Genomic DNA, 19481 nt, shown 5'->3' with positions numbered 1-19481 from the left:
AATTGCGCAAAAAATGATGAAATGAAAATGAAAATTACTCGACTGGCCGTGCCCGGCCACTAATCTGATATATCTATTAATATAGAATTATACTCGAAGATTATTCCATATCAGTTTTATTTGGAGGAATTAAGTGGAAAAGTGATAAAATCGCCTTTCCGGGAGGGTACGGTTTTAAACACTTTCACATGATACAGCTCTGATTTACACTTTTGCACATATTTCTTGAAGGGATTGACCTTTGTTTTAATGAGCTTTATCATTAAGTGAGATTTCGTTTCATTTAATAGATAAACAAGCAAAATATAGCCAACATTAAGTTCACGTTCAAAATGAATCTTCAGATTGCTCAGCAAGACGGCGGCATCAAACCCCGCCACCAAAGGCACAGATGCACCTGTGGAATTCTTTTGTACATCAATAGAAAAGTGACAACTGTTTGAATAATTACAGCCAGTTGGAACTCCATCTCTTAAACCTCCTTGAGTATACCCCCGCCACACATAGTGTGAAGGGGGTATATAGGAATCAGTGTGATGTTGGTCGGTTGGGCGGTCGGTCGGTCTGTTGCAAAATCTTGCGTAGCGAACTCCTCCTACAGTTTTGAAGCAATTTAAATGAAACTAGGGTAAATAATGATGTAATGATGTGTAAGACATGTTTTTTGTGTTTGTCGGACAATGCGTTGCCATGGTAACCATAATTTTACCAAAACCTTGTGGATTGAACAACTTCCATAGTATTTGAGCAATCAATTTCAAAATTGGTATCTATGATGATCTATAGGTGTAGTTATGCAAGACACTCTTTGTGTTTGTACTTGACAAAGCGTTGCCATGGTAAACGCATGTTTTCTTCGAAATCTTGTGGAGTGAACAACTTCCACAGTTTTGAAGCAATTGAAATCAAATTTGGTAGGCATTATGGCCTTGAGGCATAGATGTGAAACACATAATTTTTGTGTTTGTCGGACAAAGCGTTGCCATGGTAACCATAATTTTACCAAAACCTTGTGGATTGAATAACTTCCACATCATTCAAGCAATTAAGGTCAAATTTGGTATGTATGATGATCGGGAGGTGTAGTTATGCAAGACACCAATGTGTTAATATAAGAAAAATGTGTTGCCATGGTAACCACTCATTTTTGTATCAAATTGAACCGTCTAAAGATAGCCAATCCCTTTTGCATGCAAATTTTTGAAAAATTGGTGAGAACACTTAGGTATTGAAGAAAACACTATATGGAAACCTCCTGTAAATTTTGAACTCAAGAGGGTCTTTATTTGTTTAGTTAAATTGACCTTTAAGATTTGAATGATTTTTGCGAAATTCACAAAAATTACAAATCTGAATACTAGTCTAGTTTTACAGACCTGTGTGATGCACTTAGTTGTACATGTAGTTCATGTAAGTGGTGTGTTGTTATTTGCCATTGATAACAAAGTAAGAGAAGCTAGTGAATTCTTCTTTTCTGACAGCTTTAACATGCATATTTGTTGTTCGAAGTATAAGTATCATATTACAACCACAGGAGGATTAATGTATGCAGCTGTGCCTAGTACACAGAATACGTTATGGTGAGCGTTTGGTGCATTACAGTAAACCTCGCTTAAGTCGACATCGCATAAGTCGACAACTCGCTTAAGTCGACACGATAAAAAAGTTTTGCATTTAAACGCAAGTGCGCTGCTGAAAGCACTTGCGTTTGATAATCATATGAAACTAAATTGTACGAACCTGAAACTCAATTGCGTTTAAACGCAACTCTAAAAATCAAATGCAAGTCCATCAAATCACACGCAATGATGTATTTAAATGCAAGAGCGTTGCAGAGAAGACTTGCGGTTTTCGTACGAAACTAGAAACTGCGTTTAAAAGCATCTCTATACATCTACGAAAGTGCGTTATTGTTGAAAAGACTTGCATTACTTTTTTATTTCGTAAGCAAAATCAAAAATTAAACACAACTCTGAAAACCAAATGCAAGTCCATCAAATCACACAGAACGCTGAAAAGACTTGCCTTTGTTAATCATACGAAACTAGAAAATTGTAGGAAACTTAAATTCAATTGCGTTTAAACGCAACTCTAAAAATTAAATGCAAGTCCATTAAATCACACGGAACGCTAAAAAGACTTCCGTTTGACAATCATACGAAACTAGACAATTGTAGGGAACTTTTTTTTTAACTCAATTGCGTTTAAATGCAACTCTAAAAATCAAATGGAAGTCCATCAAATCACACGTAACACTGTATTTAAACGCAAGCGTTGCAGAGAAGACTTGCAGTTTTTGTACGAAACTATAAGAAACTGCGTTTAAACGCATCTCTAAACATCTACGGAAGTGTGTTATTGTTGAAAAGACGTGCACTTTTTATTTCGTAAGCAAAATTAAGAATTAAACGCAACTCTGAAAATCAAATGCAAGTCCCTCAAATCACACGGAACGCTGAAAAGACTTGCGTTTGATAATCATACAAAACTAGAAAATTGTAGGAAATTTAAACTCAATTGCGTTTAAACGCAACTCTAAAGATCAAACGCAAATCCATCAAATCACAAGCAACGCTGTAGGCCCTATTTAAAATGCAAGAGCATTGCAAAAAGACTTGCGGTTTTTGTCCGAAACTAGAAACTGCGTTTAAACGCATAAAAATTTACGGAAATGCGTTATTGTTGAAAAGACTCGCATTATTTTTTTATTTCGTAATGGAACTTTCGCCGTGACCGAACTTAGTCTGCACTTGCAGGGGAAAGACATCGCAACATTTACACGTTTCAAACTATCAAAAAGCATGCTGCTTCACGATGCCGAAGGTTTAAATCTCAGTCCAAAGTTAATTAGTCCGACAATGGAAAGAGGTTTGTTTTTACGAAGGTTAGTATAGTCCGAAAGATGTCATTTTCGGATGAACAAACTTTTCTTCTTTTTATTTCAGACGGGCCCGCGCCGTACAGAGCGGTAATGTTGCGAATCGGAGCACGAGAACATTCATTTTCAGAGTATGGCAGTAGAAATTTAATCAAAATAAATATGGCGACTTCATAGGGAAGGGAAATCACACATATTTCAACTCAGTCGGCACTGAAAAATTATCTCGACAGAATCATACGAAATCACACGCATTATATCTTCACAGCGACGCACTTGACTTTAAATCGCAAAGTTTAATGCAATTTGGGGAATTTGCATTTGATATTTCAAATCAAGTTTAAAACGTATAGTGTCTAGAAATGGGCCTAGGTTTCCGATCCCGCTCTCTCAAAATCTCTCAAGAGATTTGGGAAATGTGCATTGTCGTTACTAACCCGAGCGAGATTTATGCATGAACTAAAGCATTATTGTTGCTGATGTCAGTTGGCATGTTTTGGCGGCAAAAGGAGTAAGATTTGGGTAGCGATCCGCATCATGATCCAAATCTTACTCTGTACAGGGGAAATTAGTTTTCATTTATAAGTCGACAAAATGTCGACTTACGTGTAAGTCGACATTCGTGTAAGTCGACGTGTTTTGCTCAGTCCTGATTATGTCGACTTACGCGAGGTTGACTGTATTTGAATTTTAACGGCTAACAACCTTCAAATATCACAGAAATGTTATAGATTTACAATAGTCTTGTCATTCTGGTGGAATATATCATGTTCTGTGCTATTTGGGAAGGAATGCAAAAGGGAAGGGCCATCTTTAATCTATGAAGGTGAAGTTTGGTGTGTATGATGGTCTTTAAGTGTAGTTTTGCAAAATGTCCTTTGTATTTGTATCGGACAATGCGTTGCCATGGTAATCACATTTTTTTTTTTTTTTAATCCTGTGGAATGAACTTCTTCCACAGTTTTCAAGCAATTGAAACCAAATTTGGTAGGCATTATGGCCCTGAGGTATAGATGTGGAACACATAATTTTTGTGTTTGTCACACAAACCGTTGCCATGGTAACCACAATTTTACCAAAACCTTGCAGATCGAATAACTTTTCCATCATTCAAGTAATTAAAGTCAAATTTAGTATGTATCATGATCTAGAAGTGTAGTTTTTCAAGACACCAATGTGTTAGTTTAAGGAAAATGTGTTGCCTTGGTAACCACTCATTTTTGTATCAAAATAAACCATTCAAGCTATGAAGGTTAAATTTGGTGTGTATGATGGTCTTTAAGTGTAGTGATGCTGGGGGAAAGCATGTTTCCATTTGCTGTAAGTTTTATACTCAGTGTCAACTCTGTAATTGTACAGTAAACTAAAATTATTCTGTTTCCAATTCGACAAGTGCACAAACTTGGTATTAACGTCATTGCCCTCATGACACCACATACTATAAAGCAACACTAGGGGCGGGGGTATTAATCACCTTCAGTGATAATTCTAGTTTTCTTGTTGTTTTCCTATCCAGCACAGACAAAACAATGAATTTCTTTCTTTCCTGTTTTTGTTTTCTACAGAGCTATATCGAGGTATTTTGAATGGTACCAAGGATTTTAGAGATCCTTTACTGGTAAGTTTATCACAGTATCTCCAGCAGGTAAACATTCATTCTTTGGAACCACTCTATATGTTTGGAATGAGGAATGCAGTCTTGCCAAGACCCAATCTGGCTATCTATCCTCAGGACTCTCACTCAGACAGGAGACAAATCCTTCTCGGCAGCTGCCCCATGCCTGTGGAATCAGCTCTCTCGAAGTATCAGGGAATCACCATTTCTATTAGTGTTTCAGAAATAACTGAAGACTTTTCTTTTCGATATTTAACTGATTGATCAATTGTGTACAAGTATATGTATATATTATATTTTTCCTCTTCTGTTGTTATTTTGTTTTCTTCCTACCCCCTTAATGTAAGTTTGATATTACAGTTTTGTAAAGCACTGTGATACATGTTTACTGGTAGGAGCGCTGCACAAGTACCTATATTGTCTCTTTTTTATCTTGAGTGTACAGTACATCACAAGCTTTCAAATGACATTTAAATCTAAAAAGTTGATTCATTGAGTAAAACAAACTGTTGAAATTACCTTCCCTCTCAACAACAATATTCATAGTACACTTGCATTCAGTGTGAAATTTAGGTATCTAAAAAACGTTTCATAGTATTTGTATTCAGTCTTTTCAGCCTCTAAGCTTTGCAGTTTTGGTCCCACTTCTGCAATGTGTGCATATTGAATATACTTGTTTGAATGAATGTTCCTGTGAATGCATCATGATACTGACAAGAATTTTGTGGTATGAACAGTGCTCACCTGATAATCAGGACCTGCTTTAACAGGAACCTTGCTTAGTGCAAAAAAAAAAAAAATGTAATGTAGCAAATTTTTAATGTGTTATTCCCACCGCTTAATCAGAATACAAACCACTCTCTTGGGACAGATTTTGTCTGAAACACTTCCATTGTCCGTCATTGTCTAAAATGATAAGTATATCCTGAGAAATAATCACAAGGATTTCATTTTCTTTAATACATTGTACCAGAAGGGTAATTTCAGCTTTTACTCATGTACTCTGCCTCCTTTAATGCATAAGTGTATGTGCGCAACCAGTAAAAAAAAACCTCCTTTGTGACGTCAGCACTTACAGTTAACGCAGCTCTGTTCTTACTGATTCCTAGTAACACTCTAGCGAAACTCACTCATGATATGATCCACATAGTAGATAACACTTTATGACGTCATCAAGCAATTCATCATCACACGCTGGCTGGAGCTCTATACATGGCACCTACCTACAACTACATCTGCACCCGACTCTCACACGTGGCTTCTACGAGTAGCTGTTTGCATGCAACAGTAACCACATGAGGGATATCGACTGGTCTCAAACTCTCGGTGAAATAAGGCTTGTCTACCTGCGCATGCAAAGAGTGGATCCGGTGGACTACGTGGAAGAAACCACCGGATTGGTTCAACGGGCGGGAGGGCAGATACAGCAAAGCGTTGTGGAGTGTAACAAGGGCACAGTAAGACACGTAAGACACTGATGGCCATTCACTGCATCCTGACTTATCTCACGCCATCTTGAAGAAGTCTTGCCACTGGAAATAGATGGGCCAGGACATGAGAGTGAGGCTGATGACCCTGCGCAACTCACTTTAATCCAATTCATGCGCAAGTCACAATTTCACCCATTATCATCCTAATCATTCCATAGATGATATCACTACTCATGGGCACATGGAATGTGTGCACTCTCTTGGACCGTGCTGGGACTGAAAGACCTGAGAGAAGAACTGCACTTATTGCTGCAGAACAAGCAAGGTACAGGGTACAGATTGCTGCCCTTAGCGAAACACACCATGCTGATGAAGGTCAACTGTCAGAGATACACGCTGGTTACACATTCTTCTGGATCGGCCACAAACAAGATGAATGTCATAAGGTAGGAGTTGGATTTGCCATTAAATCCAACCTAGTCAGCAAGCTGGCCATGCCCCCCAAGATTATCAATCATCGTCTAATGACTGTGCGATTTCCTCTTGCCAAAAAGCGGTATGCCACAATGATCAGCGCCTACGCACCCACGATGACCAGCCTTGATGATGTCAAGGAAAGGTTCTGTGAGGACCTGCAAGTGACCATTTCTGACGTGCCCAAAGCAGAAAAAGTCATCATCCTTGGTGATTTCAATGCTAGGGTCGGCACTGACTATGCATCATGGAAAGGAGTCCTAGGGAAAAATGGTCTTGGCAAATGCAATAGTAATGGCTTATTGCTACTGGAAACCTGCGCTGCACACCAGCTACTCATTACCAATACAGTCTTTCATCTACCCAACCGTAACAAGACATCTATGTATCCTCTCTCCAAACACTGGCACTTGCTGGATTACATCTCATTATTAGACAAAGGGACAGGCAAGACGTTAGAGTCATGAAAGCCAGGTGTGGTGCAGAGTGCTGGACAGATCACCGTCAGTTGATCTCAAAGCTCACTATCAAGATTCAACCGCACAGACGTTCCCTGGGAAAGAAGGCATTGAAACATCTAGATGTTTCAGATGTTTCAAAGTTGGAGAGAGATCATGTCAAGCAATCACTCATTAAAGAGATCGACAGCAAGCTGCAACAACAAAATTTCACCTCACTGGATGTCACACGAAAGCACCAGGACTGGTTCGATGACAACGAGTGCATTCAGTTTTTGCTGGAAGAGTAGGATGCATGACTAAGCGATAAAGCTGATGAGATCTGGTCTTATGCTGATCGCAAAGACGAAGAATTTCTACATGCTGATCGCAAAGACGAAGAATTTCTACAGAGCGCTCGAGACTGTATATGGACCAACTTTATCGGGATCTTCTCCCCTCCTCAGTGCAGATGGAAAGGTACTGATCATGGACCAGAAAAGGTTCTTGAATGCTGAGCAGAACACTTTAGAAATGTCCTCAACCCTCCATCTGCCATCAGCAAGGAAACAATCTCAGGCTGCCCCAGGCTCCAATCAACTACTCTCTTGCCGATATCCCTACAGAAGCTGAAGTGGAAGAGGCAGCAAAGTATATGGCCTGTGGAAAAGCACTTGGTGCTGACTCCATCCCTGCAGAAATTTTCACTTCTGGTGGCAAAACGGTGACTGGAAAGCTGTCTGAGCTATTCCAGTCTATGTGGAACCAAGAGAAAATCCCGGAGGAACATAACCACTTGACTGCTGCAGGCTATTATGCACACTGAACCCCTAGGTGCTGATACATAATAATGCATGTGTATATCATATCATGCCTTTCAAAAGGAAAAAAGTTTGGCCGACATTATGTTGCTAAAAATATGAAATAGTGAGGCATCATCCCCTCCTGATACCTCCACAGATCCTTCACTGAGGGCAGCTTCACTTCTATCACCAAAAGTTTCATCAAATCCCTTCTTCCCACTGTAGGTCGCCATTTTGAATTGAGAATCTATAGAAACTTTCACCTTGGAGATCAATCAAAATCCTCACAAATCACAGCTAAATCACTGATATTTTGGGGGCACCTGTTGCCCATAAATTCAATTTTGGTATTAAGGTGCTGTTTGCACTGTTGGGGTAGAGGCAGCACAGTGCTGAGGCTTCAAATTACACAATATAGCATGAAGACGTAATATTACGTGGTCAGCACACAATGGAAAGTTCCCAAGGACGTAATATTACATGGTCCGCAGCCAAGTGGTTAAGGATGCTTCCATTTGTACAAGTGAAAAGGAAATCGACAGGTGTGCGACAACCACAGGGGCATCTCACTGCTTTCTGTAGCCGGGAAGATCTTTGCCAGAATCATGCTGAACTGCTGATCGACCACTGAGAGAAAGACTAAGTACCTGAAAGTCAATGCAGGTTCAGACAGGGTCGCAGCACAGTGGATATGATTTCCGCAGCACTTCAACCCCAGGAGAAATGCCACGAGCAGAATGTTGGTCTCTACACCACCTTCGTAGACCTGACTAAGGCTTTTGACGCCATATGCCGAGAAGGTCTCTGGAAGATCATGGCCAAGTTTGGTTGCCCTGCAAAATTCATCTCACTGGTCAGACAGTCCTTGCGTCCTTGCCCCAACCCTGTTCAGTACGATGTTCTCAGCCGTGCTGACAGATGCTTTTCGTGAGGGTGACATCAGCGTTGATTTCTGATTCAGAACTGATGGAAAGCTCTTCAACCTACGGAGACTGCAGACAAAATTGAAAGTTCAGAAGGATATCACCCGTGACTTTCTCTTTGCTGATGACTTTGCCCTGTATCCTAGCACCCAGTCGGACATGCAGGAAAGCATTGACCAATGCACCAATGCCTGTGAAGATTTCGGTCTGATGATAAGTATAAAAAAGACCGAAGTGATGCGTCAGCCAGCTTCTGCAAATCCCTACACAGAGCCAACCATCACAGTCAATGGCGAGAAGTTGAAAGTAGCAGACAAATTTGTGTACCTTGGCAGCACACTGTCGCGAAATATCAGCATCGAAGAATAAGTCTCATACAGAATTGTTAGGGTCTGCTCAGCTTTCAGCAGACTCAAGAGACAGGGTGTGGAAGAGAAGAGGAATAAGTCTTCAAACCAAACTAAAGGTGTACCACACAGTCGTCTTGCCCTCTCTGCTGTATGCCTGGACGAAGTACAGCCGGCATGCCAGGCAGCTGAACTCTTTCCACATGAGATGCCTCTGAAACTTGCCGCATGGGAAATGGCAAGACAAAGTGCCAGACACCGAGATGCTTCAGAATGCCCAGATGGAGAGTATTCATGCGATGCTCAAGCGCTCCCAGCTCAGATAGGCGGGGAATGTCTGACGAACGTTTGCTAAAGCAACTGCTCTGTGGTGAACTAATGGAAGGCAAGCGTTCTCAAGGAGGTCAGAGGAAGCGCTACAAGGACAGATCAAAAACTTCCATGAAATGCTGTAGCATCAACCCAGACACATGGGAAGCAATGAGACGTGTGGAGGAGCAGGAACAAAAACGGCAGCGATGAAAAAGAAGAGCGACCTCTCAGCCTGGTCTACCTCCGGCATTTCCATGTCCACACTGCACTAGATATTTTAAGCCCCTGTTCCACTATCATGATCTGGACCCCGATCTGTCCCGATCTAGCAGATCGGGAGAGAGCGGCAAAAGCATACGGGGATCGGAAGCATCGTAGCAGCAGCGTTTGGAGGGCGGGGTTGGAGCGGTTATTTTTTCAGGTCAGGAAGAAATTTTGAACCTGTTCAAAATTTCTTCCCGTTCTCCCCGATCAAAATTGACCTATTTTTAATCGTACGGCAAGCAGGGAGAGCGTAGTGACAGCATAAACACCGCGGGATGAGCGTAACAAGGTCTTTCTGAGCGTAGTAACATCGGCACAAGAACTGGAAGTAAACTCAGACACCGACGTGGTCCCGCTGCTGCGCTGCTCTTCCCTGATCAAAGCATGATCTTCCCGCTTTAACGCCGCTCTCACTACGTTCTCTACTCTCGTATAGAATCAAGGCCCGTTCCTACTACGCTCTCAGTACGCTTCATTCCCGCTTTAGTTACGCTGTTTCTGCTTTAGCTACGCTGCTTCCGCTTTAGCTGCGCTGTTCCTACGCCTTCCCAGACTCAATTACGCACGTCTTCCGCTCTTGCTGCTCTAAAAGGGACGCAGCCAATACACTGGAAAAATTGCAGCCAAAATGTCTGCCAGAAGAAGATCAAGGAGATCAAGAGGCAAAACTGTGGAGGAGGAGGACCTTGTCGCTGCACCTGTCGAGGCAGAATATGAAGAAGAAGGAGCTCAAATTTTTGAAGAAGAAAGAGATGAAGAAAAAGAAGAGAAGAAAGCAGCGTAGCAGCTACCCAAAAGGCAAAGAAAGAGAGACTGCACGTGATGCTAAAAGAGGAGGAAGAGGACATGGTAGAATTGTGAAGAATATGAAATCATCTACAACTAGAGGAAGACAGACTATAAAAGCAAGGACATCAAGAAAAAGCCTTGAAAAGATCGGCACGTCTTTAATCAACAAAGCATTGCTGCAAAAGAACCTTGAGTTAAGGAGCCCCTTCAAGGTCCACAGTATATTTCGTTGGTTCTGCATGCTAATAAGTTGACTGATTGTGGATCGACAGTTGAATCGGGGTACATCGGGGCACATCGGGCACTTTTCAGCTCTCTGGACGGAGTAACAGTGTGATAAGGTCGTTCAGAGCGTAAATACATCGTTCTAAAGCGTAACTGTATCGGCAAAGATTGTAATGTCTCATTCCCGATCATCGTAGTAAGAGCAAGCACGTGGTAGTCGTAATTGCAGCGTTCTTAGAGCATTCTAACATCGTACTGTGTCCAGATTGGCTGAGGTTTTACCCGATCCTTCCTGATCCGAGAAAATTGTCCAATCGTAATGAGAACAGCATAGTGGAACAGGGGCTTTAGGGCAAGGATCAGACTGATTAGCCATCCTTGCACTCATGGAATGTAATGATACTAGAAGTTGTGGTCATCTTCGCCTGCGAAGGACAAACATCATCATTATCATGTGTGTGGACAGGTGTGTTTGGCAGACAGCATGACAAGGAGGGATGAATATGAGAAACTTGTTCATTGCTAGTAGTGTCATAATTGGCATGTTGTTAACTTCAATAAAGCTATGTAGTGTAACAGAAACATGTTCAAGTTAGCAGTGCTGCCACTTTCTTTGCATTTGCCAGGGTCATGGACAGATATTGTGACTTGATACGTACTGTGAACCCTGAATACGGTTGTTTTGTGGATCAAATGAATGAAGGCTTATTCTGATTGCAGTTGCCCAAATTATGAAACTGCTATGTCCTTATTTTGCTCATCTGAACCGAATGCTGAAGTGAGCTATTGCCATCACTCATCATCCGTAAACTCGGTTTACTTGTTGTCTGTAAACCATACTTTCAATATTTCCTTCTGCTTCTTGAAACCCTGCTATGAATTTTCACCAAACTTGGCAGGTAGCATCCCTAGGGGTGTGGGATCTGGTTCTATAGGAATCACTCTTAGGTCTAGTTGCTGGTTGGTCGGTCGGTCAGTCGGGTAGTCAGTCTGTTGCAGAATCTTGTGGATCAAACTACTCTCTCATTTTTCCTGTAACAGGCATGATATTCTGTAGATTTAAATCTGGTTTCAGAATTTTTTTTTCTCAAGTCTATACACATTTTGCTTTTTCCATGTATCAAAATTGCCTGAAAATTTTGATTTCTGATTTTTTCAATAAACCTCAATATCATCCCTGCTGTAATAACTTTGAAAATGAATGAATCGTGATATGACACGCGTACTCGTAATTCGTTACTTGTGTACACGATTTGTTGACAGCCAGTAATGTGATCACTAAACCATAATTGCTTTGTAATAGGATGAAAACCAGTACCTGTTAAAATGTTAGCATTTTTAAGCAGGTCTTTGCAAGTGTCTGTCATGATGTGTATATAATGGGTTTTTTTTTTCTTCTTCTTCTTTGCAGTATGTTGACCACACAGTTGGCTTCATGGTGATGTTTGCTATTGCCATTATTTTCATCATCTTCATGCCCATTACCGGCACCATCTTCTGCTGCTGCCGCTGCTGTGATCGCTGTGGGGCCCACATGCTACAGCGGGAGGAGGACAACATTCCCGTGAAGAGGGCAGGCTTTGTGTCAGGGCTCCTTTGTGTGTCCATTCTTATGACGTGAGCTCACTCTTTGTTATCATTCTTAACTTTCTTAATTAACTCATGAGCAGTCAAATGTGTACTGCTCTGTCAGAAGGACTCAAATATACAGTAGCAATTGTGTAATAGGCCAAAAATGATAAGAGATCACCTCCAAGATTAAGTCTCTCTTTTTTTTTACAACAGATTTCACTCCCGTGATATTACATCTTTTCATGCTAGAATCTTTTATGACATATTTGGACCAAAACTCATCCATTTTCCTGCATCGATGTCTAAAACTGAGAAGTAAATCTGCGTCATAAATTCTTACTGTACATATGTCTTTATATTATTTTATTCCTTATGCCGCCCTCTGTCTAGCAAAAGAAACTTGCGAGCTGTGGGGCAGAGCCAACTGGTCCCATCTGCCCTACCCCAATAGGTAAGCACTGGTTGAGGTGTTGCTACCCATGCAACTCCTAGTCTGAGGGGGTCCTGCCCCCTCTGACCTGCATACGCAAGTTTCTACGATGCACCCAGATCTAGTGGTGTCCTGCATGCGTCATAATAGCCCATGTGTGCCTACTTTTTAGCAGACACCCCATGCCTTATTCCTTCTGGTTTTCCTCATCCATTCTTGGACTTCTACCCCCCTCCCCATTTTTACAAATTCTCCCTCTCCCAAGCTGACCTTCCCACTCATTGAGACATTTGACACCCAGTTCCAGGTGATGTCTGATGTGTCCATCTCCTCTTCTGAGGAGAATGTACATAGCACTAAGCCTAAATTCAGTGGGGCAGGAGGCAAAGATGCTTCTACACCATTGCCTGGGTAAGCACCTACAAGTAGCTGATTTTCCACTGCTAGAACTGCTTGCTTTTCCTAGGACAACTTTCAACCTTGAAAACTGTGGATAGCATTGCTGCTCAAACCATACCAGTACATGGGCCATTGTATGTGGGACAGGGCCTCAAGACAGTGGATGGAGACATCTCCATGCACAAAAGGGCTGGTGATGTGTCAAAGCCAAAGAACCTTTTGTCACACACTAGATTCAGGAAGTGGCCTAGCTGCACTCACATCTTTTTTGTTGAGCATTTGAGAGCAGCATTGAGTCCTCTGGAGAAGTGATTCAAGATTCTTTAGTTCTGCTGATATGATCCACAGGCAGAACCAGCAGAAATCACAGAAAGAATACCTGAAATGCTCATGAGCTTTCAGAGTTTAGAAACTTGCAGTCATCCACAATAATATGTGTACAGGAGAATAACTTGACGAGGTGCAGAAGTAAAGCCATAAACAGGCCTTAAAAAGACCATACATAAATCCAAAATATGCTGGGATCCAAGAAGGTAAAGCAGCAGGAGCTGATGGTATGTATCTCAAGTTCCTGAAGAACCTTGACCCTAATGCTGTCAACTGGCTGGCTTCTCTCTTCACAGTCATCCACTCCACCACCGGAGGTGAGGGGAGACTAAGGGATCGCGTGCGGCGTCTGTCCATCCGTTGTCCAGTCCATCCATCCGTCCGTCCGTCGTCCGTCCATAACGCTACAAAAACTTGAATAACTCTCTACTGAGGACTTCAATTTCAATCAAACTTGGAGGGAAGAGTGGTTGTACAAAGTTACACATTTTACCAAACAGGAAGGTCACCTCAAGGTCAAAGGTCACAGGCAGGGGTCAATGAACTTTAGGGCCCAATGTTAAGTTTTTACAGCGCGTTTTGATTATGGCTCACAACTTTTGATGTATATTTCAGTTTGTGACCAAACTTGGATGGTAGATGTCCCTTTGGGAGTTGAATGTCACCACAAGGTGAAAGGTCACACAAGGGTCAATGATTATTTAGGGCCCAATGTTGAGTTTTTGCGGCTCGTTTTGATTATGGCTCATAACTTTTGATCCCTATATCTGTTTGTGAGCAAACTTGGATGGTAGATGTCCCTTGGGGATTTGAAGGTCATCCCAAGGTCAAAGGTCACAGACAGGGGTAAACAAACTTTTAGGGCCCATTGTTAAGTTTTTACAGTGCGTTTTGATTATGGCTCATAACTTTTGATCCATATGTCCGTTTGTGACCAACTTGGCTGGTAAATGTCCCTTTGGGAGTTGAAGGTCACCACAAGGTCAAAGGTCAAGTGCGGGGTCAATGAACTTCCAGGAGTTAAACATTAATTTCTTCTACGCGAATGGGTAAGACACATTTTGGCAGTTGCCTTGTATTCCATGCAATCAGGAGAGAGGCCTAGGTCATCATCGCCACCTTGAAACCTAGGAAACCTAATGATGAGATCCTGCAAGCTACTAGCCAATCTCTCTCCACTGTACCTCTACAAGCTGTTGAACCAGCTACTCCTAACCAGGCTTAGTCTCCTAGTAGAACCAGCCAAACTGAAAGAGCAAGAGGTTTCAAACCCTGAAGGAGCAACAGATTTCAGACCCTAAAGGAGCTACAATAACCAAGTAAAACCATTTAAAGAGGGTTACTGAAATGAGACCAAGACTAATTGCATCTGCAGATTAGCAGAAAACTGCTGAGACTCTTATGTGCAGCCACTCTGAACTGCACGTGTCGCACGTGTTTACTCAGCTGTGAAGTAGTGTTTGCCAGTCTGGGCAGGGGGCTGCCGTGCACCAAACAGGTCGACATGACCCTCAACCCTGCATTTAGAGTCTCTGCCATACTGATGTCAACACCTCCCTAGTGGCTGTCTACACTATCTCACACAGCTTTAGTTCCACACAGCACCAGGAGATGATCTGTAAGGTTGCTTTGCTTCTTGACTCCATGGCAGTCAATGAAGTCCCTTCAAGAAAGCGATTTCATCTTAAACAAAGAGTGGCAGAGATTATGGAAAGGGACTGAATTTCTTATCCAAGACCTCATCAAGAACCCCACATTGAAACTAGCGAGCTGTGACCTTCCAAGGAAGCAATGGGTATCCTGTGATAGAATCTACACAATGCATGCCAGGACAGCCCACCACCTCCATTGGTAGAAGTCAATTAAGACAGCCCAGCCTGTGTCTGTAGTTTTCCTGACCAGACTCTGCTGCGTATTGTGCAAGACTGTCCCCTCGGATGCTGTGGCCTTGGGAAAATTGATGACACATTACTGTATAAGCTGTTATTTTCGCAAATTTCGCAAATCTCAGTTGGATCGCGAATTTAACAACACACGAAAAATGTCTCAATGCGCTCGGGCAATGGCACATTTACGTTAGCATCGGCTTCAATTTGCGAAAACAACATCTCGTGAAAATGTCTATGACTTCCTCATTCGCGAAAATAACAGCGTATACAGGAGATGATGCCCTAGCCTAGCTCGGTAGCTTAGTCCTATTATTCTAAAGGCCCTGTCACACCGTATTGGGCGAGCTATGCAGGCTTGTTGCATGTAGGGATTTTCCAGCAGGCAGGATAATTTTCTGCGGGCGGAGAAGGAATTGGGCGAGTTTTGGTGCGTCTTACCTGCTGGATGCATGCTGCTTACATTTTACTTACATTCTAGTAATGGGCAACATACGGCACTGCGAAGTACCTGCATTACAACTGCATATTACCTGCGTGGGAGTTGCCTGTGAGGTGCTGTCACTACAGACATCCTGCTGGTGTTCTGCGTGGACCTCTGCAGGCAGTCCCTGCGACTCACCTGGAACAGGTTTTGAGCATGCTCAAGGGCCTGTCACACCCGTCCAACTACACCTTGCATGTGACTTGCTTGGGACAATTTTTGCTACCTAGAGGTCCTCGCAAATGGCCCACACCTGACAGTACCTAGAACGTAGTCGTCCGTAGTTGCCCGGAGGTGCACTGATTTACCCACAGCCAAGTTTGAGCATGCTCAAAACTTGTCTCAGGTGAGTCGTGGGGATTGCCAGCAGAAGTCCATGCAGATCACCAGGAGGAGGACCCGTAGCTGCCACAACTCACAGGCAGTTAACCAGCTTGAAGTACATACTACGTTGCCTGTGGATCTGTCCCTATGGGCCGGATATGTGTTAAAGCTACAAGCATAATTTGGGTGTTGATACTGACAAGGAATGGTGTCGATACTACCACCATCCATTAAGCTGGTCAGTTCTGTGGGCATGGAGCGAGCTATATGAGCAAGTTGTGTGCATGCTGAGGGTCAGTTACTGCCTTTCTGCTGGTTGCAGCCAAGATAATGACATTCTGTGGGACCTTTGCCAAATAAATAGTCCTTCAGAGGGATTCCTTCATTTAGCTCTCATCCCTCACAAGCCACCCATGCGCCTGACACGCAGGTCACAAAGAATGCACACAAGTAGAATGTAAGTAACATGCGTCCAGCAGGTAAGATGCATGCGAGAGTTGCCCAAATCCTTGTCCACCTGCAGAAATTGTCCTGCATGCTGGAAAATCCCTACGTGCAACAAGCCCGCATAGGTTGCCCAGAAAGGTGTGCCAGAGCCTAAACTTGGCTGTAGATAAGTAGGACTTGCGTGCTCACCTCCAGGCAACTGTGGGCAAGATACATGCAAGGTACTGTCATGTGAGGGCCTTCTGCGGGGACCTCCAGGTAGCAAAAATTGTTCCCCATAAGTCACATGCAAATCTTGCCTGGAAATGTGTTACAGGGCCTTAACTACACATTTATGTCCTACAATAAGAGGAAAATCCAAGCATGCAATGGCCAAATTGCAGGCAGTAACAAACCTCTCACAAGCAAGGTCTTGACAGACTCTTGGCTTTTGAACTCAGCCCATATATGTGACCCTGCATCACAAAACCAACATAAAGTTGCCAGACATGGATTTTTAGTCAAGGGCAGATTCTAAATGAGTAGACTCTAAGTTTTAAAATGTTGTGTAACTCAATTCCAATGGACTCTCCTAACCTATCTAAATATTGGAATGAAAGCACACACTCCGGAAAAGTATGAACTGAGAAAAGAGGCTTTGAAGTAAAGGGTCTAAACCGCGCTAGCTGTGCGATGAATGGGACAAAAAACAGGATGTTAACCACTGGAGCAATAACAATGAAGAGATTATCAGATTAAGCTGAAATTAAGCACGCTTTATGAACACATTCTGTCCATGGTCAATGTTAACTTTCAAAGCAGTAGCATTATCGTTTCTAAAGTTATTACAGGTGAAAGTGAAGAGTGTGTACAGGGTTTTTAAAAAGTGAAAAGGGGACTCTATTAGACACATCTAATTACAATATTCTACAAAAAAAAGTGTGTGAGAAAAACTACCAAAAACACAGTTTCCTGTTTGTTTTATGATCCCAAAATTTAACATAATTTAGAAGAAGACTTCCGCTTTCAGAAAATATAAAAAACTCAAGATTGGCAAGGTTGACCCATTTCACCTATTTTCAGTCCTCACACAAAATCACTGTATGCGACTTTTTGTTCGTTTTGTGATGCACGGTCACATACGTATATATAATATATATTTATACACAGTCTCAAGCCTTGCTTCCAGGAGATTCTACCAACAGCTAGATTTCTCTTGTAACCAATTATGACTCATCACTTTGTTCACACAGCTGTGACCTAAAAGTCTTTTCATACTTTACCAAAATGCCAGCTGCTATTAAACACACACAATACAAATATCAAAGAGAGGGAGCACTCACTTTTGTGAACATCCCAAGTCTTTTTTTAGAAACAAGACTTCTTGAATGTCCTCCACTAACCTAGCAAAGTCTGTTTTTCTCTTTTTTTTTTTATAAACAAAGATTTCTAGAGTGTTCTCCACAAGCCTTGCACAGTCAAATATACTCTACTTCATTTTGGCACCGCAGATTCATTAAGTGACATGACAATCAAGAATCAGTTGTACTTCTTGACAGATATTATGACAAAGGATCAAATAGCATCTCTACTACTCAATCAAAATAACACACCACAGTGTATTACAATAGGCAATTATTAGCTCACCTAACAAGTGAGCTTTTGAGATCGCTCTTCATCCGGTGTCTGGCATCTGTCAAGCATAGACTTATTACATTTTCATCTTCTTGAAAACCCTATGACTGATTTTCACCTAACTTGGCAGGTAACATTCCTAGGGGGATAGGATCTCAATTTGTTCAAATGGGCACCATGCCCCACCTGGGGATGGGGGGCCACAGGGCCCAACCCCCCTGAAATTATAAGGACTCTTCAAAAAGCTTTGCTACAACCAGAAGTGATAGAGCTATAAGTTACAATGTAATACAGGGGAAACTCGATATAACGAACACTGCTATAATGAGATATCAGATATTACGAGGAAACTTTCCCGGTCCCAAATTTCCTTCCACACAAGTCTATGTAAAACGCTACTCGTACATGTATAGCAAGATCGGTTTTTACGAAATAACTGCTATAACAAGATAAAGTTTGTGATTTCCAAACAAAGAAAAACATCGTTAATCAAACCTATTAAAGCGAGGTAAAGCGAAATCTCTTTGAGTTAATACTCACCCTGTGCGATCATGTTTGAAGATTGTAAAGCTCGATGTGATGAAAGTTGTGTCTTGTACACACGTTTCTTCAGTGCACTCCACCTAACACCGCATGTTGTACGTGTGTGTTTTTGCACACATATTGTATGTATACATGCAGTGAATGTGCTAGGAGTATTGTATGACCCTATGCATACATGACATCATCATGTTGTCATCATGACGTATACTGGTATAGCAGGTGTGAGGCAATCTGATGCTGTGATTGGCTTTCTACTAGGGAATTACCCATCTTCACACACGCATTCATAATGTACATAAATTCAGAATGTGTCACATACTCACACAGCATTATGCAGAACATGTTCGAGCTTTCCACACACAACACATGCTTGCCAAATTACTAATCCACAGACACGATTGCAAACTATACATTTAAAAATTAAAACATCCATTCAGAAACACATTCTTGAAATTAGATTTCATTGGCAAAAAAAAAAATCTTCTTGACCATAAAGGTGAGCAATTCCCTCACATGCATTACCAGGTTATCAGTATTAATTGAAATGTGATATGTAGTCCCACATGTGCAAATTAATGTCTTTGAAATGTTATGCTTTTTTTATGGCTACTGATATAACGAGATATCGGCTATAACGATGGAAACGACTCAGTCCCAGCCGTCTTGTTTTATAAGCCAGTTGGGAGTTCCACTTTGCGCATGAGCAGAAACAAGGTCATTCGGACCAACAGGCATGTTGGTTTTTAAATTTACTGGGATAAGCATCTGTCATGTAATTATTATTCATGTAATCCTTATAAATGCCGCTTGCCAGCACATCCACCTGACAGCAAAAGTGGTATTTGGCAATATCAATAGAAAGAGATTGTCAATACATCCAATGCAAAATAATGAAATGGATGCTTTCTCAAGTGTGAATTGACAGATCATTCTGCTCATCTGGTCTACGCAAGTTTAT

At 41.9% G+C, this 19481-nt stretch overlaps 1 protein-coding gene across 1 annotated transcript in view; it reads left to right on the top strand.

Moving 5' to 3' along the window:
* The window catches only part of LOC140241585 (prominin-1-A-like), a 289128-nt gene that overhangs the window by 44100 nt on the left and 225547 nt on the right, over nt 1-19481 (top strand). Inside the window, exons 3-4 of the mRNA XM_072321318.1 lie at nt 4444-4496; nt 11909-12114. Coding sequence (XP_072177419.1) covers nt 4444-4496; nt 11909-12114 — 259 coding nt within the window. The remainder of the gene's footprint in view (nt 1-4443; nt 4497-11908; nt 12115-19481) is intronic.

This window comes from Diadema setosum, chromosome 18 (assembly GCF_964275005.1).
Source record: "Diadema setosum chromosome 18, eeDiaSeto1, whole genome shotgun sequence".
Classification (NCBI taxonomy): domain Eukaryota; kingdom Metazoa; phylum Echinodermata; class Echinoidea; order Diadematoida; family Diadematidae; genus Diadema; species Diadema setosum.
Note: the sequence above shows the minus strand (reverse complement) of the source record. Positions and strands in the feature narration are given on the sequence as shown.